The 23,639-nt window shown below is 41.3% G+C and overlaps 1 protein-coding gene across 2 annotated transcripts in view; it reads left to right on the forward strand.

Moving 5' to 3' along the window:
* The window catches only part of kcnab1a (potassium voltage-gated channel, shaker-related subfamily, beta member 1 a), a 106,542-nt gene that overhangs the window by 68,009 nt on the left and 14,894 nt on the right, over positions 1–23,639 (forward strand). For both annotated transcript variants that reach the window (XM_034603540.1, XM_034603541.1), the window contains exons 2-4: positions 4,616–4,659; positions 16,523–16,560; positions 23,337–23,416. In XM_034603540.1, coding sequence (XP_034459431.1) covers positions 4,616–4,659; positions 16,523–16,560; positions 23,337–23,416 — 162 coding nt within the window. The remainder of the gene's footprint in view (positions 1–4,615; positions 4,660–16,522; positions 16,561–23,336; positions 23,417–23,639) is intronic.

Below are 23,639 nucleotides of genomic sequence, written 5' to 3' on the forward strand. Positions count from 1 at the left end.
TGCATACAGATGTGGGCCTCTTCAAGTTGCCCACTTGTAAAATAGCATATGTGGCCCAAATATCCCAAAACAAATGTGGGGCTTCTTCTGGCAAACATGCAGTGCTCTTGGCAAGGTGCATGCTGGATGGGTAACTAAAGTAGCCCATGGTGAATGTGGCCCAAATAGCACAAAACTAATTCAGGTCACCTTTGGCACCTTTGGTTGACAGGCCATATTGCTATAGCTTACTTGTGGCCCAGATCTAGATCCAGAACAGGAGCGGACCGCCCAAGTGCCATCATTCCACATGTTATCTGGGGAGGATGTGATATGATGTAGATGATAACACTACAGTATTTGGCAAAGTGCCAAAACCATAGCAATGAAAACTGATCATAAACATCTCTTCATCACCTCTTCACTTGCAGTAGAAGTGCTCTGTCCAAATGGGTGGTCAGTTGCCGTATCGCTCATCACAATATGCATTTTTTTTGCTCAGTATGGTGCCCTGTCTGTGTTTTACTCACACTACAGCGAGCTATTCACTTGAGTCCTGAAATGGAGTTCATCTGTAACATCATCATTCATGACCGTGGCTGGGAAACAGCGACTTCATCATTAATCTGCAGCGGGGGCATCCACTGCCTGACTCAGCACCTCGAGTCTCCAGGATCTGAACTCATAAGACCGCCCTGTTGTCACACGGGCCGTAACTTTTGGACATTTAAATATGTCTTCATCTTTTCCTGAGCAAGAGAATATACTTAACATAACTTTTATTAATAGCATCTCATTCCTGTTCAGGGACGTTGGGAGTAGTGGAGATATATAGAAATATACATTGGTATAAATCATTCATAAACATTCATAAACTGACCTCAACCTACACCTTTAATGTGTAAGAAACTGGAAGTTCATTTTCACACCTGACAGTCCTGAAGGTCTTTCCATTTGAATGGAGTAAAAGGCAGAATTGGTGCAAAGTCGTTGCCATTGTAATTTCATTATTCAAAATGAATTACCTTGTAGTTCAAACATCATATCGTTGGAGGTGAAGACTCCAATCAATCCTGCTTCTTTTCCTTCTTTAATTTGGTTTAATTCTGTCTCAACTTCCTGCAATTGGTCCGAAAGCCAGAACCATCCCAAAACAAATTGCAAACAAACCAAAGCATGGTTCAGTTTGATCCGGACCGAGACCACCTCTTTTGGTGGAACTGTTGTCTACGGAGAAACCTTTCACACCTGTTATTTTGGTTTGGACCAAATTGAAAACCTCAAAGGTCTGGACCAAATAAGGTAGGTGTGAATGCGCCCTAAATCTATGCACCTTGAAAAAAATCATGGTGGTGAAAATAATGCTGAAACCACATTCTTACATAATAATCTCATAGTTGCAGTGATTGCAGAGCAAAAGTAACTCATGTTACTTGTTGCCCAAGAGCACCTTGTCCTAAATATTTGGCGCCCTCTGTGTATATTTTATAGGTTACAGAGGATCTAATGCATCATCCAAAATGGCTTTTCTGAGTGTGGCATGATTTTTATGCCTAATTAATCATTCTGATATTGAAGGATGCAGAGGTCACATGTCAGCGGTGACTGACTTAAGTGGTTTTGACAGGGGAGTCCAAATGAAAGATTAATGACAGCTGTGATGATGTACTCTAATATCACTAAACAAGGCTGAGTCTGTGAATCTCATGCTTGTAATGACAAAAACGCACAAGAACATTAGTTGCATCTTCAAATTCTTTATATTATTATTGTGTTGGCAAAGGTTTAAAGCTAAATTAGTGCACCAGAACATGCACTGTGCCCTATGAGACTAAAGAACAAACCATCTTTAGTTTCAAGTTGCACTTTATATGTGCTGATGAGGTGTAGTTTTCAAGTTGTACTGACCTCAATTATGACACAAGTAAATCTATATTCCCCTGCTTTGATACAACGTGTACTCGGTGTGAAGCTCTGTGTTGTACTCACCTCTCTCTTCTTGAGTTGTAAAGATAGCAAGTTTAGAAATAAAAACGATGACGTAGATTTTTATTTGAGATCGGCTCTTGACAACACTCTCTAAATAAGGTTCCCGAGTAAGTATATAAGTGCTGAGTTAACAAATGAGAAACTTCTCCCCCAGGAAAACTGTACCACCTACCTCCTACAAGCTGATGAATTGGAGCAGAGGTTTTAGCTTTGCACCTGCTTGAAAATTGTGTGTGTGTGTGTGTGTGTGTGTGTGTGTGTGTGTGTGTGTGTGTGTGTGTGTGTGTGTGTGTGTGTGTGTGTGTGTGTGTGTGTGTGTGTGTGTGTGTGTGTGTGTGTGTGTGTTTAGTCATCCCTCACACGGACCCTGTCTCACGAAGCTGACATGACAGGACAATAACAGTTCCTCAGGTTTGATTGGACATGACAGGGACCTGCCAATCTATCTGCTGTGCTGAAACTGGAAGGACAACCTGTAATCTGAGTGTCAAGTCGAGTAAATGTATTTTTTCAGAAGACTCTAACAAACAATACATGTTGAACAAAGTGTTATACAGAGAAATGAATGGTGCAGCGTGTTAAAGGTGCACGAATCAATGTGTAAATCAACAATAAAGCTGCTGCGGTTGAACGAATTTGACATGACAAGCAATTTGTTCAAATGTATTAGAAATACCCCTCTCCCTCATCTGTGGTGTCTCCTCCGCTGCTTCACTAGGTGAGAAAGCTAACAGGTTAGCATGCAGATTTGTTGTCGATGAAGCATCACTAGCTTACGGTTGTTCGTTACTACGATGTAAATCCCAAAATACACTCTTTTCTACACTCTGCTTCTCGGATCCTTTGGTGTCATGATTGTCAGCTCGGGGCGGCTTTGCTCGCTAGGGTCCTCCATTTGCGAAGCAAAACAACGTAATATTACTGCCTTACTTTACTAATAGGTCATGAGGAAATGCAATTGTTCAAGTTGATAGTGAGCGCCCTCTGCTGAATCAACTACTTCAGACAGTCCGATGACCTTCTACACTGGATATTTTGAAGTTGAACAGGTCATTATGACATTACTAATGAATTTTGAATAAAAATTCACACTCTATTAAGCTCTTCAGCTTTTTTCAGCTCAGTCTTTTGGTCTTTAAACATGGCCTTTATATAAAGATTGATCCCCAATTCCTCCTGTTGTACAATAACTAAGCTAAAATATCTTGGATGCTAGTGTCACCATGTTTTACTTTTTGGGACATTTGTAGCCAGAGTCTGCAGTAGTGATCAGACGGTTTGCGTTCACTTTAGGACGGAGTCATGTTGGCTATCTTTATATACAGTCTATAGTATGTATTGTACAGCTCACCGTTTTACTGTTTTAGTTATTCTGACCACTCTCATGAGCATCGTTTTCAGGCTGTTTCAGCAGAAAACACACAATAACCAATTGCACGTGCTAAACAAAGTTAGCGATTGGCTGTCGAACACAGTGGAGCGTTTAGCAGCGAAGACAGATATTTTCCTGAGAACAGGACAATGACTATTGGATTCAAATTTGTCAAGTGGACACAAAAACTGCTCCATACGATAGATATCGTGTGTCTGCTGGATGTGTATACAGGCAACAATTTGGCAACACTGTGGCTACATTAACTTTATAAGGTGATATTAATCATTCGTAAGTGGGTCTTAAGCTAATCTGCGTAAAGGATCGATGATTTGAGCCGCTATAGACTTTATAGTCCGCATGTCCTTGATTTAGTGGGTTAATAAGGATGCAAAGACAGCATGTGGGTGTACAGTGTGGAAGGGAAGGCTGATTACTGTATGCATACAGAGAGACTGTGTAGTGTTAATGACACAGCTAATGAGGCCATTAGCAAGCAAATGAGATGTGTTTAATATCTATAGTGCACACCAACTAACACCCACATATGCTTCATCTCCATCCTGCAAAATACAAGATCTGATTCTATTTCCTTGGCATACAATCTTCACTATTTTATGCGACGTACTTGTTCACATTGGTTTATCACGTTGGTGTTTTCCATTTCGTTCAATCAGTGAGTTGATTTCTTTTTTCCTTTACATCCTGTTTCTCCCTGCATCACACTCTTAGTGACAAACCTGGTGTGTTTCTCCTCCCCGCTCACGGGAAAGTTCCATTACCATTTTGTTCCACTCCGAGGCTTCCTCTCACACACACACACACATACACACATACACACACACACACCTGCTTCAACATAATAGGACCTTGACTGTGTTGCAGCACCTGTCTATAGGTTCAGGAAAGTGAAATTCACTTTCCTTTCAAGGAGCAATCGGGCAGACAGAAGCGCTGTCAAGCTGTCATGTGATTACATCAGAAGTAAAGCCACATCCATCCTCTTAAGGCCTGCTTGTTAAAAACACTACACTGTCCTCTTGACCCCATGCTGCATTGGAAGTTTGAAGATTGATGTGCTTCAAAATCAGTCTTTTAATGGGATTAAGTCTGAGTCACACTTAATCCAGTGTTTAACAGAATCATCAATTCTGACCTTCTTTTTTGAGAGGTGGCTATTCAATTTTTTCATTGGATCCTTTACCTTATCTGGTTACGTATATGTGTGTAAGGTTAATGTGTGTGATCTGATTCCTCTTTTCTTTTTTTTTACAGGAATCTGGGAAAGTCAGGACTCAGAGTATCGTGTTTAGGACTGGGTGAGTAGACTCTGTACTCTCCTTCATGACCCACATTGCAATTGTCCATTACACAGATCACGCAAATAATACACATTGTTGATTGTTGCATTATGTCAATAATACACTCAATTAAAGAATCTAAAGTAGGAAAATGTACTGATAAGTTCAGCCTGTTGTGTGATTAAACCATTGGTTCTCAAACTGGGGGGTGGGAACTCTTGGGGAGGCACATGGTCACTTTATTGGAGGCGTTGATGAGCAGTGACAATACCTTGTTTTTACAAAAAAATCTGCTTAGATACTTTATCATTTTTAATGATTGATAGAAAATTATGATTGAGCGTTTAGGCGAGGGTTGGTGCCACAGGCAGAGACAGGAAGTAACATATTCATTCTGCTAGGGAGATCACATGTTTTTGTTTAGCGCACAACCTCACGGACGGCGGCCCCTTATCACCAAAAACTCTCTTCATATGTGTCTTTTACATGTTTGGCACCACTTTTTTATTCTGAGATATTCGTTTTCTTTTCCTGATGTTGGTATGGTTTCATTTGACTTTTTATATGTGATCTTTGTATGTTAGGATACTAAAAACCTTTTAATTAAAAGTGACTGAAATAGTGAATAAAGCGGAGCATGAATTTGAACTAAAATGGTGTCAGAGGCAGATTTGTGGTGCCATGCAGAACTTTTGTGTTTCAGGGTGTAATATCTGACTCTGAGGCCACCTCTGAGCGCTGCAGCCCCAGGTGGTTCATGGTACACTGAGAGGTTGGAGTCAGACTGGCTGAGCCGCACAGAGCAGAAAAGGTCAACATAATGCCAGCTGCCTGCCACATGTTGAGCCCAGGGCGGACATGGAGCTGGCAGGGGAGGAGAGGAAGAGAGAGGGCAAAGCTCAATGGTGTTTCACTGATTAAGTTCAAGGACCAGTGCCCCACACAGGAGGATAATTGTGTATGTGCATGCACGTGTGCATGTGAAGCATCTATTCTACATTAGAAAAGTCCATTGTTAAAAACCGACACAGTCACAGACTCATATGCCTGACTTACAGTGCAGCAGACTGAAAATGCATGAAATGCTAATTAAGTCGAGTTAAATTGTGAATGTGACATTTGTCTCTGTTTGTCGTCTGTTGTGTGAACCACAGCCTGGAGGAGATGTAACTGTCTCACTCTTTAAAGAGCCAATCTGCAACTGCATGATGATGCCCCAAGAGAAACACTGTTTCAACCAGAAAATTTGCTTAATTTACATAATGGTGTAATCAACCTCTTTTTCACGGAAATGCACTTTTTTTGTTTTTATGCTTTTCAGAATTCCCACAGTTTGTTTTAGACAAAGCAACATGCATAAACTAATCCGGAGATTTAGGCCAGTTTTCGAGCTGTAACTGTGTTAGTTTTACATCAAAGTACAAACTTTTGTAGCCGCTGTTTATAAAAGAAACTTTCTAGTGACACTACTGCATGTCTGCTCGCTGTATTACAGCTGCAATGTGAATGAGGTTGGCAGCCCAGGCTGCTTTTAAAACTTTCAAATTGGTAAACTTTACATTTTTTACTTGATATCCAAAGCAACTTTCAAGTGAGAGACAACACTAAAGCTTCAGTACAGTGCAAGACCTTGAAGTAAGTACCTGCATTTAGTAAGTGCAGAATGTGTACGCTTTATTTTGAAAAGGCACGTGCATGCCTATTGTAAGTGAGTGGCCACATTATGTGTTTTTAGGTGTGTTAGTATGGACGGGGATTAAAACTAATGCATAGCCAAAAAGCTTGTGTGGATAAAGATCAAAAATAATATGTAAACTAATAAGTAATATGGATGTGACCTTAGAGATGGGAGATGATAGAGTTGCTCTGAGAAGAGGAGACTTTTCAGAAGATTGTTGACAGACAAGCCAGAGAGGGACACCCCTGCTCTGATGGCATTTGATAACGTCTTTGAGAAACCGCAAACAAGGACAGTCTGGACTGTGATTACCTTTTTGTGCAGGGATGGAAATGTCAGAGACGTATAAGGAACACGGAGGGAGAAGGAGCATAACCCCAAATGATTGAGTTAAAGTAGATGCAGACCCAAAAGTCGTTCTGTAGACATAAGTGATTCAGGCGGCCATCGGCAGCTAGCGGAGGTCGATGAGCAGCAGAGTGACAGGTGCCCTGTCAGGCTGATTGAAAACGCAACGTGCCTAAACACTGTGGAGGGTTTCAGTGTGTGTGAAGTGAGACCTGCTGGAAGGGCACTGCAGTAGTTGAAGCAACTTGGCAAACTTGGTTGGCTCAAAACCAAGTTGAGTTCTTGATGAAAGTTACACAACATTAAAGTATCAAGTTGACCTTGACATGGATTGGCTGGCGAACAAAACACTTCACGGGGAAATTGATAAATCATTTGCTTTGGCACTGAAGATTCAGAGCAGCACAGCTGAAGTGAACTTGAGCAAAGCAGGAAAGTCACAAAAGAAGATAAATAATTTTTAAACTGAAGATCTAAGAACCTCAATTCAACTTTAAATAATTTCAGTTTTCTTCTGTTCTATAGTGGAGAGCCGCACCAAGGTGGATTCTATTATATTCAATATGCTTTCAGATCAGCTAACTTTTCCTTTTGAATGGTGTAAGTTTTTGCTCTTGATTTAAAATTTAAATAGAGTTTGGGCAGAAGATCTTTTTCTTTTCAGTCTATTAATGTTCTGCTATTTGATCATTTTCTAGTCAGCTGCATTTATTCCCCCACATTTAACTCACATACTCAAATGTGTGTAGCTGAGGAAGTTAATTCAAGATTCTGGAGAATGCTTTTACTGAAGCTGCTTCTATATGTTGGGTTCATTTGCTGTGTGCTAATGCAGCAGAGATACATAAGGATGAATTAACATTCAACACTTCAACACTCGCTGTCATTGTCCCAGGGACATAGAGCAGGATGGAGGGAGGGGTGATGAGACGAGAACTGGGAAAACAAGGAGGATTAAGGAAAGATGTGAATGATCCATGTACTGTAAATAGAAAGGGACGGAAAGGGAAGCCAATACGGGATTGCCTCAAACCTGTATTCTCATGAATGACCAGCAGAGGGCACTACTATTTCTGACTTGATTCAGATCCAGAGTTTCAATGCTCTAGTTTTATGTACATTTTGGTCCCATTTAGAGTCAAATAGACACTAAAACACAGTATCTATTTGAACAAAGATAACATGTGATTCACAGCTAGTACTGTCCAATGGGTGCACGTCGTAGGTGTATGGGAATGCAGTGTCCCCGTGCTCTCAGTCAGGCTCCACCCCCCAGCTCCTCCAAATATGGTTGCTTCTGGTTTCAAAAAAACAAGATGGTGCCGGACAAAATGCTCAACTTGAGGCTTCACAAACCAATTGGGGATGTCACGGTGGGATGACGACAACATTATCACGACATATTCAACATTCAAGAGATCTTGGTACCATACACGAATTAAGACTATAAGGTTAAAACAAAAATAATTTACAGTAAAAACTACACTAAAAATATATATATATATTTATATATTAAAAAATATATAAATATGTTCAAACAAGGAATTCAAGATAAACAGACAGTAAACAGTTTATTAAAATAAAGTATCAAATCCTCACAGCTGTGAATTTTACGTTTTCCTCTTCTCTGCTATTTTTTCCCTACCGATGTCTTCATCTAAACTCCTTATTAACACTTTTCACTCTGCTTCCCAGAGGATGGAAAAACAATAACTGCAATGAGAAATTTAGAAGGTAAAATAAATCCAATAGGGATGCATTTTGCTGATTATATATTTTTAGCATGTAAAAACAAATAACATTTTTTACTTTAATAAACATTATCCTTGTATTACTCCCTCTTTACCCTGGCAGCACTTCACAGTGGGAAATTCATTTCACTCTGAAACTGACTAGTTCAAAATGTTTATAGCACAGAGCCAAATTGTGAAAGTCAATTTGATATTCCACGGACGATAAAAAAAGTTAAACTCACATTCAAGCAGAACACAATTAAATTCCATGCATCTGAAAACCCCTCGCTGGTTAATTGAAACTGATTAAACAAAAACATCATGACAGAGAGGCTATGAGGGGGGATTCATTGATAAATGAGTTCATCATGGCCGCTCAGCACAGGCAGTGTGCTCCTGCTGATAATTCACTATCTCCTCATTCACCGCAAACAGCCGACGGAGCGACTGCAGGGAGATCTACAGTGGCGTCACTCTGCTGCCTCCAGCAATGCTCACTGGTGGACTGTTTGTGTGTGTGGCTGACAAAAGAGGAAATGAGGTTGATGCAGAAGTAAATGACCATCAACGCCGTCTGTGTGAAACTTAAACCTGGTTCCTGTCCTCTCTCATTCTCATGCCCTATGCACTTTCATCTGTATTTGGTCCTGAATGTACTGATGCGGCAAAGAGAGTGAATTCCTGAAATGCAATCCTGCCGTGTGGAGGAGACGGCAGCAGGAGGACAGACCTCTGCATGTTGTCAGCCTGGTGCTTCTGCAAGCGATAAAAAGAGCAGAATGTGATGTTGTATATCCTCCTTCCCTCTACTTCTACCGCACTCACTTGACTCTTATATGTTTTCCACTTCGTCTTGTACTTTAACCTCATCCTTTAAAATCGTATCTTATCTTATCGGCCACTGCATATACTCAGTACTGAGGGGATCAGACAACCTAAGCCTTCTCCACTTTCTCTTCGTTTCACACTCTCTATTCATTTTAACCTAAATAAAGCAAAATCCAACGTCTTTATAATTTTGATCTAAACTAGTGCAGTACCTGTTCTAAACCTGGCTGTTTAGAATGGGCTGTTTGCTTGTCCTGTGTTAATGCTGGTTGCAGTTTTCTTTCTGAAATTGTAAAAGCGGTAATTAGGCCGCAGCAAGTAAAGAACCCGGATGCTGCACCACCGCTGCTGCACAAAGAGCTGTTCACCTGTTTTTCAAAGTTTAGTGAAGGTTCACTCATTACACAGAACTACAAACTGTTGCTGTTCTCATGAACGCGCAGTTGGAGTGATTGACAAAATCACCTACGTTGATGAGTCTCAGCCTCTGCTGATACAGAGCGCTGAGTGCTTGTTTATTCAAAGTTAATTCATATTGAACATGTCCAAAACGCACCAAATTCAAAAGTGCACTGGGTTAATAACAATACACATGCCAAGTGTGAAGTCAATGAGATGAACAGCTCTCAAGATATGCGTCCCACATACAGACAGACATAGATTTCTGAAATTATTAGATAGATACATTAAATTTCTTCTATTACTGAAGTAGAAACTCTCATCACGAGCCAACTTCAATTGATTTTATTAAGCTGTGGTGATTGTGGTTGATCATTTTGGAGGAGAATTATGCAGCTTGTGGATGTGTTATAAACAACTGTAAAATCGAATCTGATGCAAAGATAAGAATCCTTTATCAATCCACTATGAAATTTGCAATGCTACAGCAGCAAAGTGGATAGTGAAAAAATACACTCAGTAAACGAAATAAGCAAGTAAGGGTATAATATAAACACAAACTAAAAGTAATATGTACTATTAAAACAGAACATTTACACTGTAACAGTGTTGCACATACGTGAAATTGAAATTCCATGGATGGAGAAAATATTATTACTTGTGTTGTAATACTAGTGACTGTAGTCCAACAGCAGCAGGAAGGAACGACCCGTGAGACCTCTGCTTCAGACACTTGAGGAATCAGTCTGTCACTGAAAGAGCTGTCCAGTGCTGGGATGGTGTCCTGCTGGTTCTCCATCAGAGATGGCCGCTTCGCTATTGTTCTCCTCCTACCACCGCCACAGGGTCAGCGGCTTATCCCAGGACCGAATTGGCCTTCCTTATGAGTCTGTCTCTTTCTGCCAGCAGTCGTGATGCTGCTTCTCCAGCAGACAACTCTAAACAAGACGGTTGATGCCACCACAATATTGAAGCCAATACTCTTCAGTTTATTTTGAAACTTTGTCAAAAAAGGTGTCGATTCAAGTCTGTTTATTTTGAACAACGTAGTTCAAAATGTTCAGTTGCAGTGTTTCTCATATTGTGTCAACCGGGTGGGAAAAAACAGACAGAGATTATGTTATTTTTGTGCTTTGTTGAATTCTGAGGTGTTTATGCTGTTTTATCTGCTCTATGTAAGCAGAGAACTGTAGCTGGAAAAGGGACTGAGGTGATTCAAGTAGAATTGTTGTGAAGAAATCAATAGAACTTGAAGAGGGAGTACAATAGACAAGGGATTGCAACACAACTGAAAATAGGCTCTGTGTGTGTGTACGTGTGCGTGTGTGAGAGAGAGAGTTTGTGTACCATATACGCTCTTTAAAAATAAAAGAAGCCATGCATTCTCTTCAAACAAACACACACACACACACACACACACACACACACACACACACACACACACACACACACACACACACACACACACACACACACACACACACACACACACACACACACACACGGAAAACAAACACACAGAGTGTGAGATAATGATTCATTATTAATAATTCGTTTTTTAAATTGGTCTCAGCACAACAAAACAACCACTTAATACTTTTATCTCAAAATGGACAAATATAGAACATTGCACAACAGCCCTGGTTAAATTTTCAGGCAGGAACCCCCCCCCCCCCCCCCCCAAAGGCATGTTATTAATTAATTATTGTTTATAGCTCATGAAAGAGACACTATATTAGAATTGTCCAGCTGTCAAATTCAAACTCCAAATATGTCACTGCTTTGCCTTTCCCTTCCCCTGTTGCATATTCTGACTCGCCATTAGGCATTATGAGACATATCCTGGTGGGCCCCTGAATCAGTGGGGCTGGTGGATCGTCAACAAATCCATAAAGCTTTTAGCAGCCCTGTCGATCCCTTACTGGCCATTGTGTACCTGTCATTCTCGAACTGCCTGAGAGCAAGCATGGACTAGGCTCACTGGTGAAAACAGTAGAAGTGATTGAGAGGTGGAGGAATGCAAGGGAGAGGAGGGGCATCTGTGGCTGAGCATGAGGAGTGGACGAATGTAGTGGAGAAGATGGCTGCTCGCAGTCATTGCTTCCTCATCCTCTCATGTTGGAATGAGAGCAGACACTATGCTAACTCGCTATTGAGTCTTGAGGAAGAAAGGGACAGTACAGGCTGGGGCGAGCTGGCTGCTAACTTCAGTCGATATTTATGCGATCCCGTCTATCATGTCAATCGATCATCACATTCAAGTTTAAATATTTGAACTCAGGCAAAAATTTGCATTGTGAAAGTCATTCAGTGCTGAGCCTGATTCTCAGTGGACTCAGTCCTGGCACCGACCTGAGCTAGAGAATCATCAAACCAGTCACTGGTCGGCGTCTGGTAGCGCTGAAAACGACCTTCATCCAGACACAGCTCCTGGAGGAGCCAGAGAAAGTCCCCGAGCTGTGTGCTCCTCCGGGTCGGGCTTCTGGACACACACACAACAGCGCTGACTTCTCCGGCGTTTTCACAACACGTACACCGCAGCACTTGTAGCTACTTCAGTCAGTACTTCTCCTCTTCTGTCTTCTGCTGGCTTCCATCAGTGGTTCCACAACATGTACAATGCAGCAACTGTAGTTCTCCTCTCTTCGGCAGGAAAACAGGGGAATATTCACTGGTTGTGTTTATTCACGTTACTTCTTCCTCACGCGTTTAGGGCGTTGTGAAAACTTGCATCGCGTTCGATATGAATGCAGCATCAGACATAATGTCAAAACTGCTATGTCTCCACATTCTGTTGATAATCTTGGTTAGTTTTTTAATCTTTTAAATTTATAATACTCACATATTGTTCCTTAATAGTTTAGTCTCAGGTCCTTCAATGGTTCAAAAATGTGTCTATTCAAAGATGAGGTTTCCATTTATAAGCCAGGTCGATCTATATTTGGTGTTTGTGTGTCTTGTCTAGATAAATCAATAGTTACAAGCTTAACCACCTCAGAGATGTACTGCACCATTTTATTGAAGCTGGAAATAAAAACAAAATATGACTCAGCCTTTCTCTCTGTGGGCAGACAAGCTGAAAACTGCTGAAAAACAGAGTTAGGAGGTCAGTTAAAGTGAGACACCAGAGATAAATGTTTCATCTAAATGTGTGCCATCTATCACACTGCCAGGTACAGGACTGGACTCAAAACTCAACATCCAAGTTAAAAGGACTTGCACAAAGCTGAAAGAAAAATATTCACCTCTTGCCAAACCAGAAACTGTATCTGATCTCTCTCACTCATTAATATCCCCATTTCCTTCAGTTTTATTCCATCAGACTGCCTTCTATGTAGAACCCGAGTTCACAACATCCGGTTGGTGATGCTTCCCGGTCAGCCCGCTCTAATTGGCTATTTGCGGGTCGCCCAATCACTGTTCCTCTCATACTCCACAATTCTCCCCTATTTCGAATCAGAAATGTCAAACTTGTTTGATATCAAACATAATACATGACTCTAATTCAGTCACACTATAATCTGTTCAGATCAGCCCTAAATCAGCCCTTAATCAGCAATAAACCTGGGATCGCCAATGATCCTTTATTGTGCAACAGGCATTATGAGTCACGCCGGGTTCACACAGGACGTGGAAGTGCAGCGCCACGGCGCACCGCGCCAAGGAAAGCCAGGCGCCTCCTTTCCGCCCCCCTGTTACTCAATTGTGCCGTTCACATAGGCTGCGATGCGCCGCGCAGCGCCAAGGGCGCCTCGCGCCCTGCACCGATGGTTTCGGCGTCGAGTCTATTTTTTTCGCTTGCCGCGAGCGTATAGCGCCAGGAAACACACTGAAAAATGATTTTAAATGATATAAATGACATATTTTATATGACATAAATTATCAAATATGCATCCCATACTTTGTATTCCCCTTCTGTTGTCCTGGAGTTTTAATTTTCCCAATTTTCCCAATCACATAATTAAATGTCCCCCTCTGCCCATCCACTACAAGCACACAAGCAGATAGACGGAGAGAGAAAGAGAGGGGGGGCTATGAAGACCATCATTTACCCCCGAACCCCGACATTCAACGGGTACAACAACAAGCGGAGAAAGTAGAATCGCGGGCTGACCAGCGCGGAGAAATGCGCGTCCCGTGTGAACAGCCAGGCGGCTGTGCGCTTGAGAATGGCGCAGCGCGCCGTGGCGCTGCACTTCCGCGTCCTGTGTGAACCCGGCGTTAGTCTGGATCTACCTGTTGACTCAAGCACCTTTCCCTTTAAGGTTATCAGATTAGATATTGTTGCATAGCAACATTAAGTACCACTTCTGGCACTTCCCACCAGCAGCTGAAAGGAAAAGAAAATAGGCAGTTTGTTGTTGACAGGTCGTTAATTTCCATCAAACAGAAAAGTCAGTTGAATGAAGAGAATAAGAGCAGAAACTGCAGGGTTTTCTTCCCATGCTGAGTCTCCCGCCCACACACAAAGCTCAGAGCTGCAACCGGACATCGTCAGCTGTGATTACATTTCCATCCCCCTGGAGACGGCTTGAAGGACGGATTAAACACACACACACACACACACACACACACACACACACACACACACACACACACACACACACACTCACTCACACGGATTCACACACCAGCACATGTACAGCAAACAACCCAGTAAATAACACACAACCTCATGCACACACTGTACAATAACCACTCTACTATAGGTGCAGTTAAAGCTTAGTGCCATTTTAGTGGTGTTAACAATGTCCAAAATAAATGTCAAACCCCCCCTCGGCTGAAAAGTTAGATTATGATTCTGCTGATGCTGCATGTTGAGAACTGCAGCTTTCTGCTCCTTATTAACTTAAGATAATAATATTATTATGCACTAACAGATCCAATTTATCTTCAGCCTTGTCATGTGTAAATTCACCTCAGTGGAGTTGATGCTATTACAGTGTATGGAATAATGAGCTCTGCTGTATCGTAACGTCCTGCCAGTTAAAATGAGCAGTGCTTGAGCGCTGTTTAACTGTCCCCCGTCTCTGAGGTGTACGTCGGTTTGCTTTAGGACAATTGAGGAGTGGAGGTGAAGAGAGTCACAGGTAGAAGTGTCATTTGCTGTGAAATTGTGGGCACTAAAGGGCATCGGAAGGGAGAAAGACAGAGAAGATTCAACAGAGCAGAGAGAGACTCATGGCCTGAAGGGAATTAATGAGAACTCTTAATCTGCTAGAGGGGTTGCGTTACTTCTCACAGACAGGAGGCTTAAATATTATGGGTTTTTCTACTTGATTGACCAAATCTTCTATTAGAAAGGTCGGTTTTAAATGAATTTCAAAATTACACATTTGTCTCTTTAAAGTTTGTACAGCATATGAACCCTCTAAACTAAAAAGCATGAAACCTCAGGAAAAGCAACAAGAGAGGATCACTGTGATTGGACATGTAATAGATGAAGAAGAATGGTAGCAAACCCAATTTTATCATAAGCAAATTTAAGGGATCCAATTAAATTTATTTTAAAATGATCAGTAAAGCGTGCATGATGTTACAATTAACTTAATTCTTACATTTTCCGCAGAATCTAAAAGTTTTACTGCCTACATTTACTGCATAGGAAAACAAATAAATAACATAATAAATATATAAATACACATAGTCAGACGCTTCTCACTTTCTGTTTGTTTCTCACTCACATGAAGGTTGAAAGAATTAATATTAAAGAATATAATATAGGTGTAATAATTTGCCAAATCCTCAGATGTTTGAGCCATGGTTAATTTCATCTTTTTTTTTTGGTAATATGTGTTCAGGGTCTGCAATGTCAGGGCTATTATCCATCTTAAGATAAATAAACTGACCAAAGATTTACAGCATGTATCACACGATTATGATCTAAACAAAAATAATTAGGTGAAAAAGGCAGTTGGAGGACAAATGGGTGTAATATTTACAAAATATACATCTTGTCCTAATGTCAAATAGAATAAGAGTTTCATGATATACATGGGTTATCATTATTATCACACTCTCGCTCTCTGTTTCTGAATCAGTACAACTCTAGAATATAGTCATTGATGGGAGCTTTTATGATGTGGAAATGCATTCACTGTTTCATAGCCACAGAACTTGCGACGCCTGAAAGTAAAGTGAAGGGGCCAAAAAGATTTTTGATAGCGAGGATAAAAAGACTTGTCGAGCAGAGTCCCAGGTTTTCTGCTGCCAGATTTCAAACACATGGCAACGCAAACTGCCTTGTAGCTTGTCAGACAGCCCTGACTTTCTTGCTGCTTTCTTTGCACACATAAGCCTTGCAGCATTTAAAGGTTTGCACCAAACATATTTCTGAGAAATATCCCCCTCCTCTCTCCCTCCCTCTCCCTCCCTCTCCCTCTGTCTGTCTCACTGTCTGGCAGGGTATTAGATAGCTAAAACTGTTTTGACATAATCTGAATGGGAAGCGTTTCCTGCCTCAACAAAGCCACATAAATAATTCAGTGAGTGAATGTGCAGAGGATTTAGCGTCTGCTCTGATCCAGGTGGTTCAGTCTTTTGTTTGTCATATTGGCTGTATTGTTTGGCAATGAGGATTATGACGTCAGATCGACAGACATACATGAGAACGTACGGACAGAGGACACGGGGTCCTCCGTGATGGTGACAAACAGTCCCCGGTGAAAAGAGAAAGTGTTAACAGCCACTCTCACAAGGTGATCCCTCGGAGCCGCAGCTCTGAACATGACAGATTCTTCTCCTGGGAACTTGACAGCCTCTTTCAACTAGTGTCACAGCCTGGGATTAAGCGTGTCTACCTGCAGGATGTCAAATACACACACACAGACAGAAAGGACTGATGGGATAGAAATGTTTCCTAACGCTGCAACGTCTCTGTCTCTCCTCCCTGCAGGTACGTGGGTGACATTCGGAGGACAGATAACAGACGAGGTATGAAACATTTTCTCATGTCTTAATTGTACATTTAACTATAATGGTCTCTTTGCTTATTGATTTTGTTGTAGTCTATGTATGGTAGTGATGAGTATCGTGTATATGTGTTGAACATAAACACGTGGACCTAATGTCATATAGTGCTTGATGTGGGGACAGTCCTTTAAACTCTCAGTTTATTACACTCTCAGTTTATTACACTCAGGGTGAACCATATAAAAACCCACAACAAGGATTGTGATGTCAGGATATGTGCAAAAACACATTGAATTCTGGTTGTGGACTGTTAGGAGACATCACCAAGCTTAAAATACAAATGTGTAAATTAAGTGCGATTGCGATGATGTGCTGCAAGATGTTCACACTGCTAACTACAGGACGCTCATTATATCATAATGGACAAGTGCCATACATACATATGTGTGTATAAATGTATAGATATATATATATATATATATCTATACATTATTCTACTTTACCACCATACTCATCATACTTTCATACTTTGTTTGGAATGTGGTTTTAAAAACCTTTTTAAGCATACTCTGTCATTTCTGTGCAACTGAATATGTAACAATTTCTAGCCTGAACTGATGGAATTATAGTAGCAGATTCACTTTATCTAAACACATTAATATAAGGACAAAATAAACTATATGATCATTCAATGAACATTAACCCTCTTGTACCTTCAACAGTCTGTCAGATTAGAGTGACACGTGAACCACAGCACCGCTGGGGAGACTATGGAACATCTGTCACACCATTTATTTCTAACTGAGTGGTTTCATAGTTAACCTTGATCACACCATTAACAGTAGTTGGCTGGATGACCAAGTACTAATGTTTATTCATTCCAAAATGCCTCTACACCGGCAACAGCCATTGACCTGACGCATTGTGTTTACAGGTTGTCTGTCCATACATCCGTCCGTTCCGTCCCTGTGAACATGATATCTCAAGAACTCCTTGAGGGAATTTCTTCAAATTTGGTAAAAACGTTCAGTTAGAGTAAAGGAGGAGCTGATAATAATCTGGTGGTCAAAGGTCAAAACACACAGTCAATGTGACCTCACAAAATATGTTTTTTGCCTTGTGAAAACGTTATCAGAAGAACACCTCAAAGGAATCCTTTCAATTTTGGAACAAATGTTCACTTTGACTCACAAATTAACTGATTAGATTTTGGTGGTCAATGGTCAAGGTCACCTCACAAAACATGTTTTGGGATTCTCATCTCAGGTCTGTCTTTAGGAAATGTCTTCAAATGACCAGTTGTCACTTGGACTTAAAGATGAACTGATTAGTGGTCAAAGGTCACAATGACATCACATTTTTGTGATTACAATATGTTCGGAACATCTGGAGGACTGAAACTGCACTGGTTGGCAACAGCATACAACCACAGGGCGTTAAATTCTAGATACAATTTGAAATGTCACAACCTTCATAAAGACTTCAGGTGTGATGATTCAGATCATATTGCATGACTCAAATTTATACAACATGGAATTCAAAAGGGCATGAGGGTCGACATGTGTACGTGTGTGTGCTTATGTCTCCTTTACACTCATGTCAATGAACAATAATGTGCTCTGATGTGGCTGCTGGGGTCTTGGTCTTGGTCATCACACACACACACACACACACACACACACACACACACTGAGTGTGACTCTAAGGGACAAGAGAACAGAGCCCCCCCCCCCCCCCCCCCCCCCCCCGTGACAAAGTAGGCTTATGTAAGAGCATTATTTTTCTTACCTAAGGGCTCAGTGCCATCAACTCGTATCACACACTCAGAGCCTGGCACCCTCCTTCTGTCCGTTATTCTGAGTGTCCCCAGTTCAATGTCACTGTTATCACTCCTGCACTTCACTCCACCAGGCTGCTCTGCTGTCGAGGGCCGACAGAGAGTCTGTCTCAAATATTCTTTTGATTCCTAAAATGTTCATGCTCTCTCTAGTTCAGTGTTTCTTAAACTATTTTGGTATATCCCACAACTTTGATCAGTCATTTCAAAGGTAAGAGGAGCCATTCAAAAAAAAAAAAAAGATGAATTGGATTTTTATGAAATAAAGGTTAGCATGATAGCATCAGCAAAATTTGTTTGTTTATCCGTATCTGTTAAACTCACTCCCTAAAATTACTCCACAGCAGCAACAGTACTGGCATCGCTGTTGGGTTAAAAAGTCCTCTGTTGTCCTGAATGCCTCTGGTTCAATGTCACTGTTATCAAATAAACTCTAAATATACTACAAGTCCTCAGTAGAGTTCAGTGTCCTCGTTAAGAAATGCACGACAACTCTGACACACAAACACAGATACTACATAACACCAGTGTGAGGGCTGCACATGCTACATCTAAAATGACACACACGTGACACACAAAACATTTCTGTTAGTGACTTTGTACTATTTCTAACAACACCTGGCAGAAATGATATACAACAATAATAAATAATAAACAAACATTTTACAATGCTGTTATTGAATGAGACATATTATGCTCATATTCAGTTTTAAAATTTTGATTTGTATTACAAAAAAAAAATGCCATGCTCTAATGCTCAGAAAATGTTTATGTTTTTTTACACAGAAAGTTCACAGAGTGATGGTGGGATGCATATAATCACAAACATTTCTGTCTTTCAAAACGGCCAAAAGTGGCTCCATACATCTGCAATCCAAATGCAGAGAGTGTCTGTGTTAACTTTGATAGTAGTGAGTGTGGTGGGGAGGAGGCAGCTCAGTCATGAAACCATCTTTTAAGGTCTTGACCTTCTATGTAAAGTGCCTTGTAATCCTGCGAACATCAGACAAACAGCAATGAACATAACCTCCGTGGTGTAGGTAACAAAGAAAGAAGCGTGGCCAACCAGGCAATTCTGCAACTTTACAGTGGCTCAGTGTTTTTCAGTGGGTAAAAGTAGAGTATAGGTGAAGAGGTGAGTAAATGTGTTTTACTGACAGATTGTCTCTGCAGTTTTTCCTCCCCTTTCATTCGAAGGCCATCGGTCAAATTCAGTTCGTCCAAAATGGCCGGCAGTCAGAGGTTGTCAGAAATCTGAGTCAGCAGCGATGCTTCATCAGCGACACAAGCTTCCTGACCTTGTGAATGTCACAGTGAGCTCCCTCGGACAGTGACTGACCTTTGGTATCTCATGAGACTCATCGTGACTGAGCAATCACCAAAGTCCAATCAGTCAGCCTATAAAATCGGACATTATTGCCCTCTCTGCTCCCTGTCTGTGACTCTCATCTCATCGTCGTCGCCACAACACCATCTCCTGCATCTTTCTCAGCCTCCCTACAAAACGGTGTATTACCCATCGTGTCCTTTTTTAGTTTTCACAACCTTTTATTTACCTCATTCATGATACAGCTCTATCCTCCATCTGTTCTCTTACCTCTTTGCTCCCTCTTTTTTTTTTTTTTACTTCCTCCAGCTCCCCCAGCAGTTTTGACAGAGATTCTTTACAACGTACACAGACCATATAGAGCAAGAACATCTCTGTCATCACTCTTTCCCAAATCCTTCTCTCCTCAACTGACCCATCCTTTTTTTGTAAGCTCTCCATTATCCATGCTCCAGCTTTTCATTCTGCTCTGTTTGCCTTAATGGTAGCCCCGGACTCTCAGACTGAATGAGCCCTTTTAGAAAGTTGCTCTCTCTGTCCCTGACTCTGAAAAACATCACTTCTGACCCACTTGTCCTCAGCTGTGGATTTCAGTCTTGCATTCTGCCTCTTTCAACCTTTTGCCAAAACATTTTTATCTTTTGGGGAATAATACAAGCTTTGATTGTGTCTTCGCTGTTATTCAGTCCAAAGGTTGCTCTCATGGCCTCCAGCTGGTTCTGAACGCAGCAGCTATGTTCCACACAGAGCAATAAGTCGTTAGTCACTGCGTTACAAAATATAGTCCTGTCGGTGTTTTGCTGATCTGGTGCACTCACCTGTATCACAAGGTCATAAATCAGTACTTTTGGGTGGCAAAGACTTTTTTAGATTATTTAAGAATTTTAAATGGACCTGTCATGCCGGGAGGCATTATGTTTTAGGGTTTTCCGTCCGTCCCATTCTCATGAGCACAATACCAGAAGAACACCTTGAGGCAATTTCTTGAATTTTGGTTCAAATGTTCACTCGGATACACAAATTTAATGATTCGATTTTAGTGGTGACAGGGCAAAGGTCCCGGTGACCTAACAAAACTCGCTCTTCGTCATGTGAGCGCAACATTTCTGGAACCCTGTTTTTGCCTTCTGAACGTGTTACCTTAAAGGGATAGTTCATCGAAAAATTCTCGTGTGGTGTCATCAAAGTGTCCACAAGCCCTGACAATCATATTCGCCTCGAAACGGCGTCATTTACACCATGTTTTTAGTCTAAAAGTCCACCGGAAGTGGCTAAGCTAGCGGACATTAGCATGTCCCACGGTCCGTGAATCCACCTCGTAGAAAGATATCAACAGACATTTTACAAAGTTTATCTCTGTAACTCCAGAAGTGTTGTGTGGACTCAAACACTTCACCCATCCCTCCATCTGCATAGTGGTGAGTAGATAGTGAATGAGTGAATTTTAATTTATCAGTAAACTATCCCTTTAAGAACGCCTCTAGAGAATATTTTCAAATGACACACATGTTCAATTAGACTGATAGATTAGGTGATTAGATTTTAGTGATTGAAGGTCATGGTAATTCTAGATCCTCAGTTCTTTTACTCGGTTTCTTTTTATTAACTACTATTTTGTAGTTTTTCTCTGCCTTTTTAATGAAATCATTCTAGATTGTTTTTAGTGTTGTATTTTAATTGTTTCCATCAAAGTACTTCCTTTAAACGAATTAACTAAATAATTGCTAGTTGCATCATGTCATGTTGCCCAGGTTGTGCTGGTTGCAGAGAAAAGGTTGAGACAGATTCTCACAGGAGAGATGATAAAATTCTTTCCCTGCTTTCTGCAATCACTGAAACTCAGAAACACACACACACACTTCCAGGCATACACACAAAGCCAAACATACAGATCCGATGCACAAATGTAAAAACAAACACACATGCAGCATGCGAACAAACCCATAACACACTCTGCAGGGAAATGATGGCAAATTCACTTAAAGCTCTCAAGTGATAAAACTCTACATGGGAGGAAATTGGATCCTAGTCAGATGATTTATGGTTTACATGTCTGCAGAAATATGGAAGAATCTCTGCACGTTGCACAAATGCCTCACAAACACACAGATGCACAAATGCACACACACACACACACCATTATAACGCACGAGCATTTATTAACCAAAGAGGAATGAGCTGATGCTACTGTACATCATGGAGTGGAATTGTTTTTTCACAGATAATTACACAGTGATCCCACTTGCTCACTGAGTTAATACATCAATGGAATTACAATAAAACTGCACCAGCTAATTTTGAACATTTTACATCAAGACGACATCTTGAGTGCTCTGCTGTTGCCTCATATTCAAACAGGACATACTGTGTTTACAGTATCTAATACATCCTGTTGGAACCCTTTTATATTGACAATATTATGTTATGAGTTTTCTAAAGGTAGGGTTGGTCATTTGTTTCTTAAACACCTTTTATTTTACTTGTTCAAATCATCTTCATGTCCCAACAGCCATCAATGTATAGTCAGAAAATCTGGAAAAAGAAGAAGAAGAAAAAAAAGCTTGGTCCAAATGAACTGATGAACTGAAGACCTCGCTACGTTTCCTTCCAGGGAAGGGCTCTCCCACCCATGACCTTACTATCGCCATCGACAACTCTGTGGTAGCCCTCTCCCAGACCCCAAGATCCTGGGTGTGACAGTCAACTCTCTCTTACTGCCAACATTACTGCAACAACCCGCTCGTGTAGATACATGCTGGACAACATCAGGAGAATACTTCCCCTTCTCACTCAGAAGGCGGCACAGGTTCTGGTCCAGGCTCTGGTCATCTCACGCCTAGACTACTGCAACTTCCTCCTGGCTGATCTGCCTGCTAGTGCCATCCAACCTCTGCAGCTCATCCAGAATGCAGCAGCTCGACTGGTCTTCAACCAACCTAAGTTCACTCACACTACACCAACCCTCCGCTCCCTTCACTGGTTACCAGTGGCTGCCCATATCCGCTTCAAGACACTAGTACCTGCGTACCGTGCTGCGAACGGATCGGGCCCAGTCTACATCCAGGACATGGTCAAACCTTACACCCCAGCCCGTCCACTCTGCTCTGCATCGGCCAATAGGTTTGCTGCTCCCTCACTGGAGTTAGCCACTCAACAAAATCACGACTGTTTGCTGTCTTGGCTCCTAAATGGTGGAACGAGCTCCCCAATGACATCAGAACAGCAGAAAATCTACACATCTCTCGCCGCAGGCTAAAGACACATCTCTTTCTCCTACACCTTGGTTATGAAGATGATGTTTAATAACTATCATCAACTCTGGTTTAGTTGCACTTCTATATTGCACTTACATGTAGCACTTTGTAGTTTGGCTTTTTTTGAAGCTCATTGTACTTACATGATTCCTACTGTTCTGAGTTTGTACCCTCATGGTTGAATTCACTTTGGAAGTCGCTTTGGGTAAAAGCGTCAGCTAAATGATATGTAATGTAATGTGTCTGCTTTGACCTGCAATATTTGCCTGCACTTGTGTAAGTGGGACTGTGCCTCACTCAGCCATGTTGTTGCTGCTTATTCCTGAAAATGAAATTAATACAAATTCTGCAAACTGACATTTCTGTGACCTGTTGCCAGGTAGCAGAACAGCTGATGACCATTGCATATGAGAGCGGAGTCAACCTGTTCGACACAGCTGAGGTCTACGCAGGCGGCAGGTGGGTGTCATGCAACCGGCTCAGTGTGTGTGTGCATTTCAGCTGATCTCATATCAACCAGGTGCAGACATGTAGCTCCACTCCACGTACACAGTGTAACTAACAACTAGCTGGTCTGGAGTGTCTGTTTATGTCTAGAATCACTAAAACACAGCAGTTGTAATGTAGTTGTAATAGACCCTTTAAATGCCCTATATAGATGTCTATTCATGACCAACCTGGT

Source organism: Hippoglossus hippoglossus, chromosome 13, assembly GCF_009819705.1.
Source record: "Hippoglossus hippoglossus isolate fHipHip1 chromosome 13, fHipHip1.pri, whole genome shotgun sequence".
NCBI classification, from domain to species: Eukaryota; Metazoa; Chordata; class Actinopteri; order Pleuronectiformes; family Pleuronectidae; genus Hippoglossus; species Hippoglossus hippoglossus.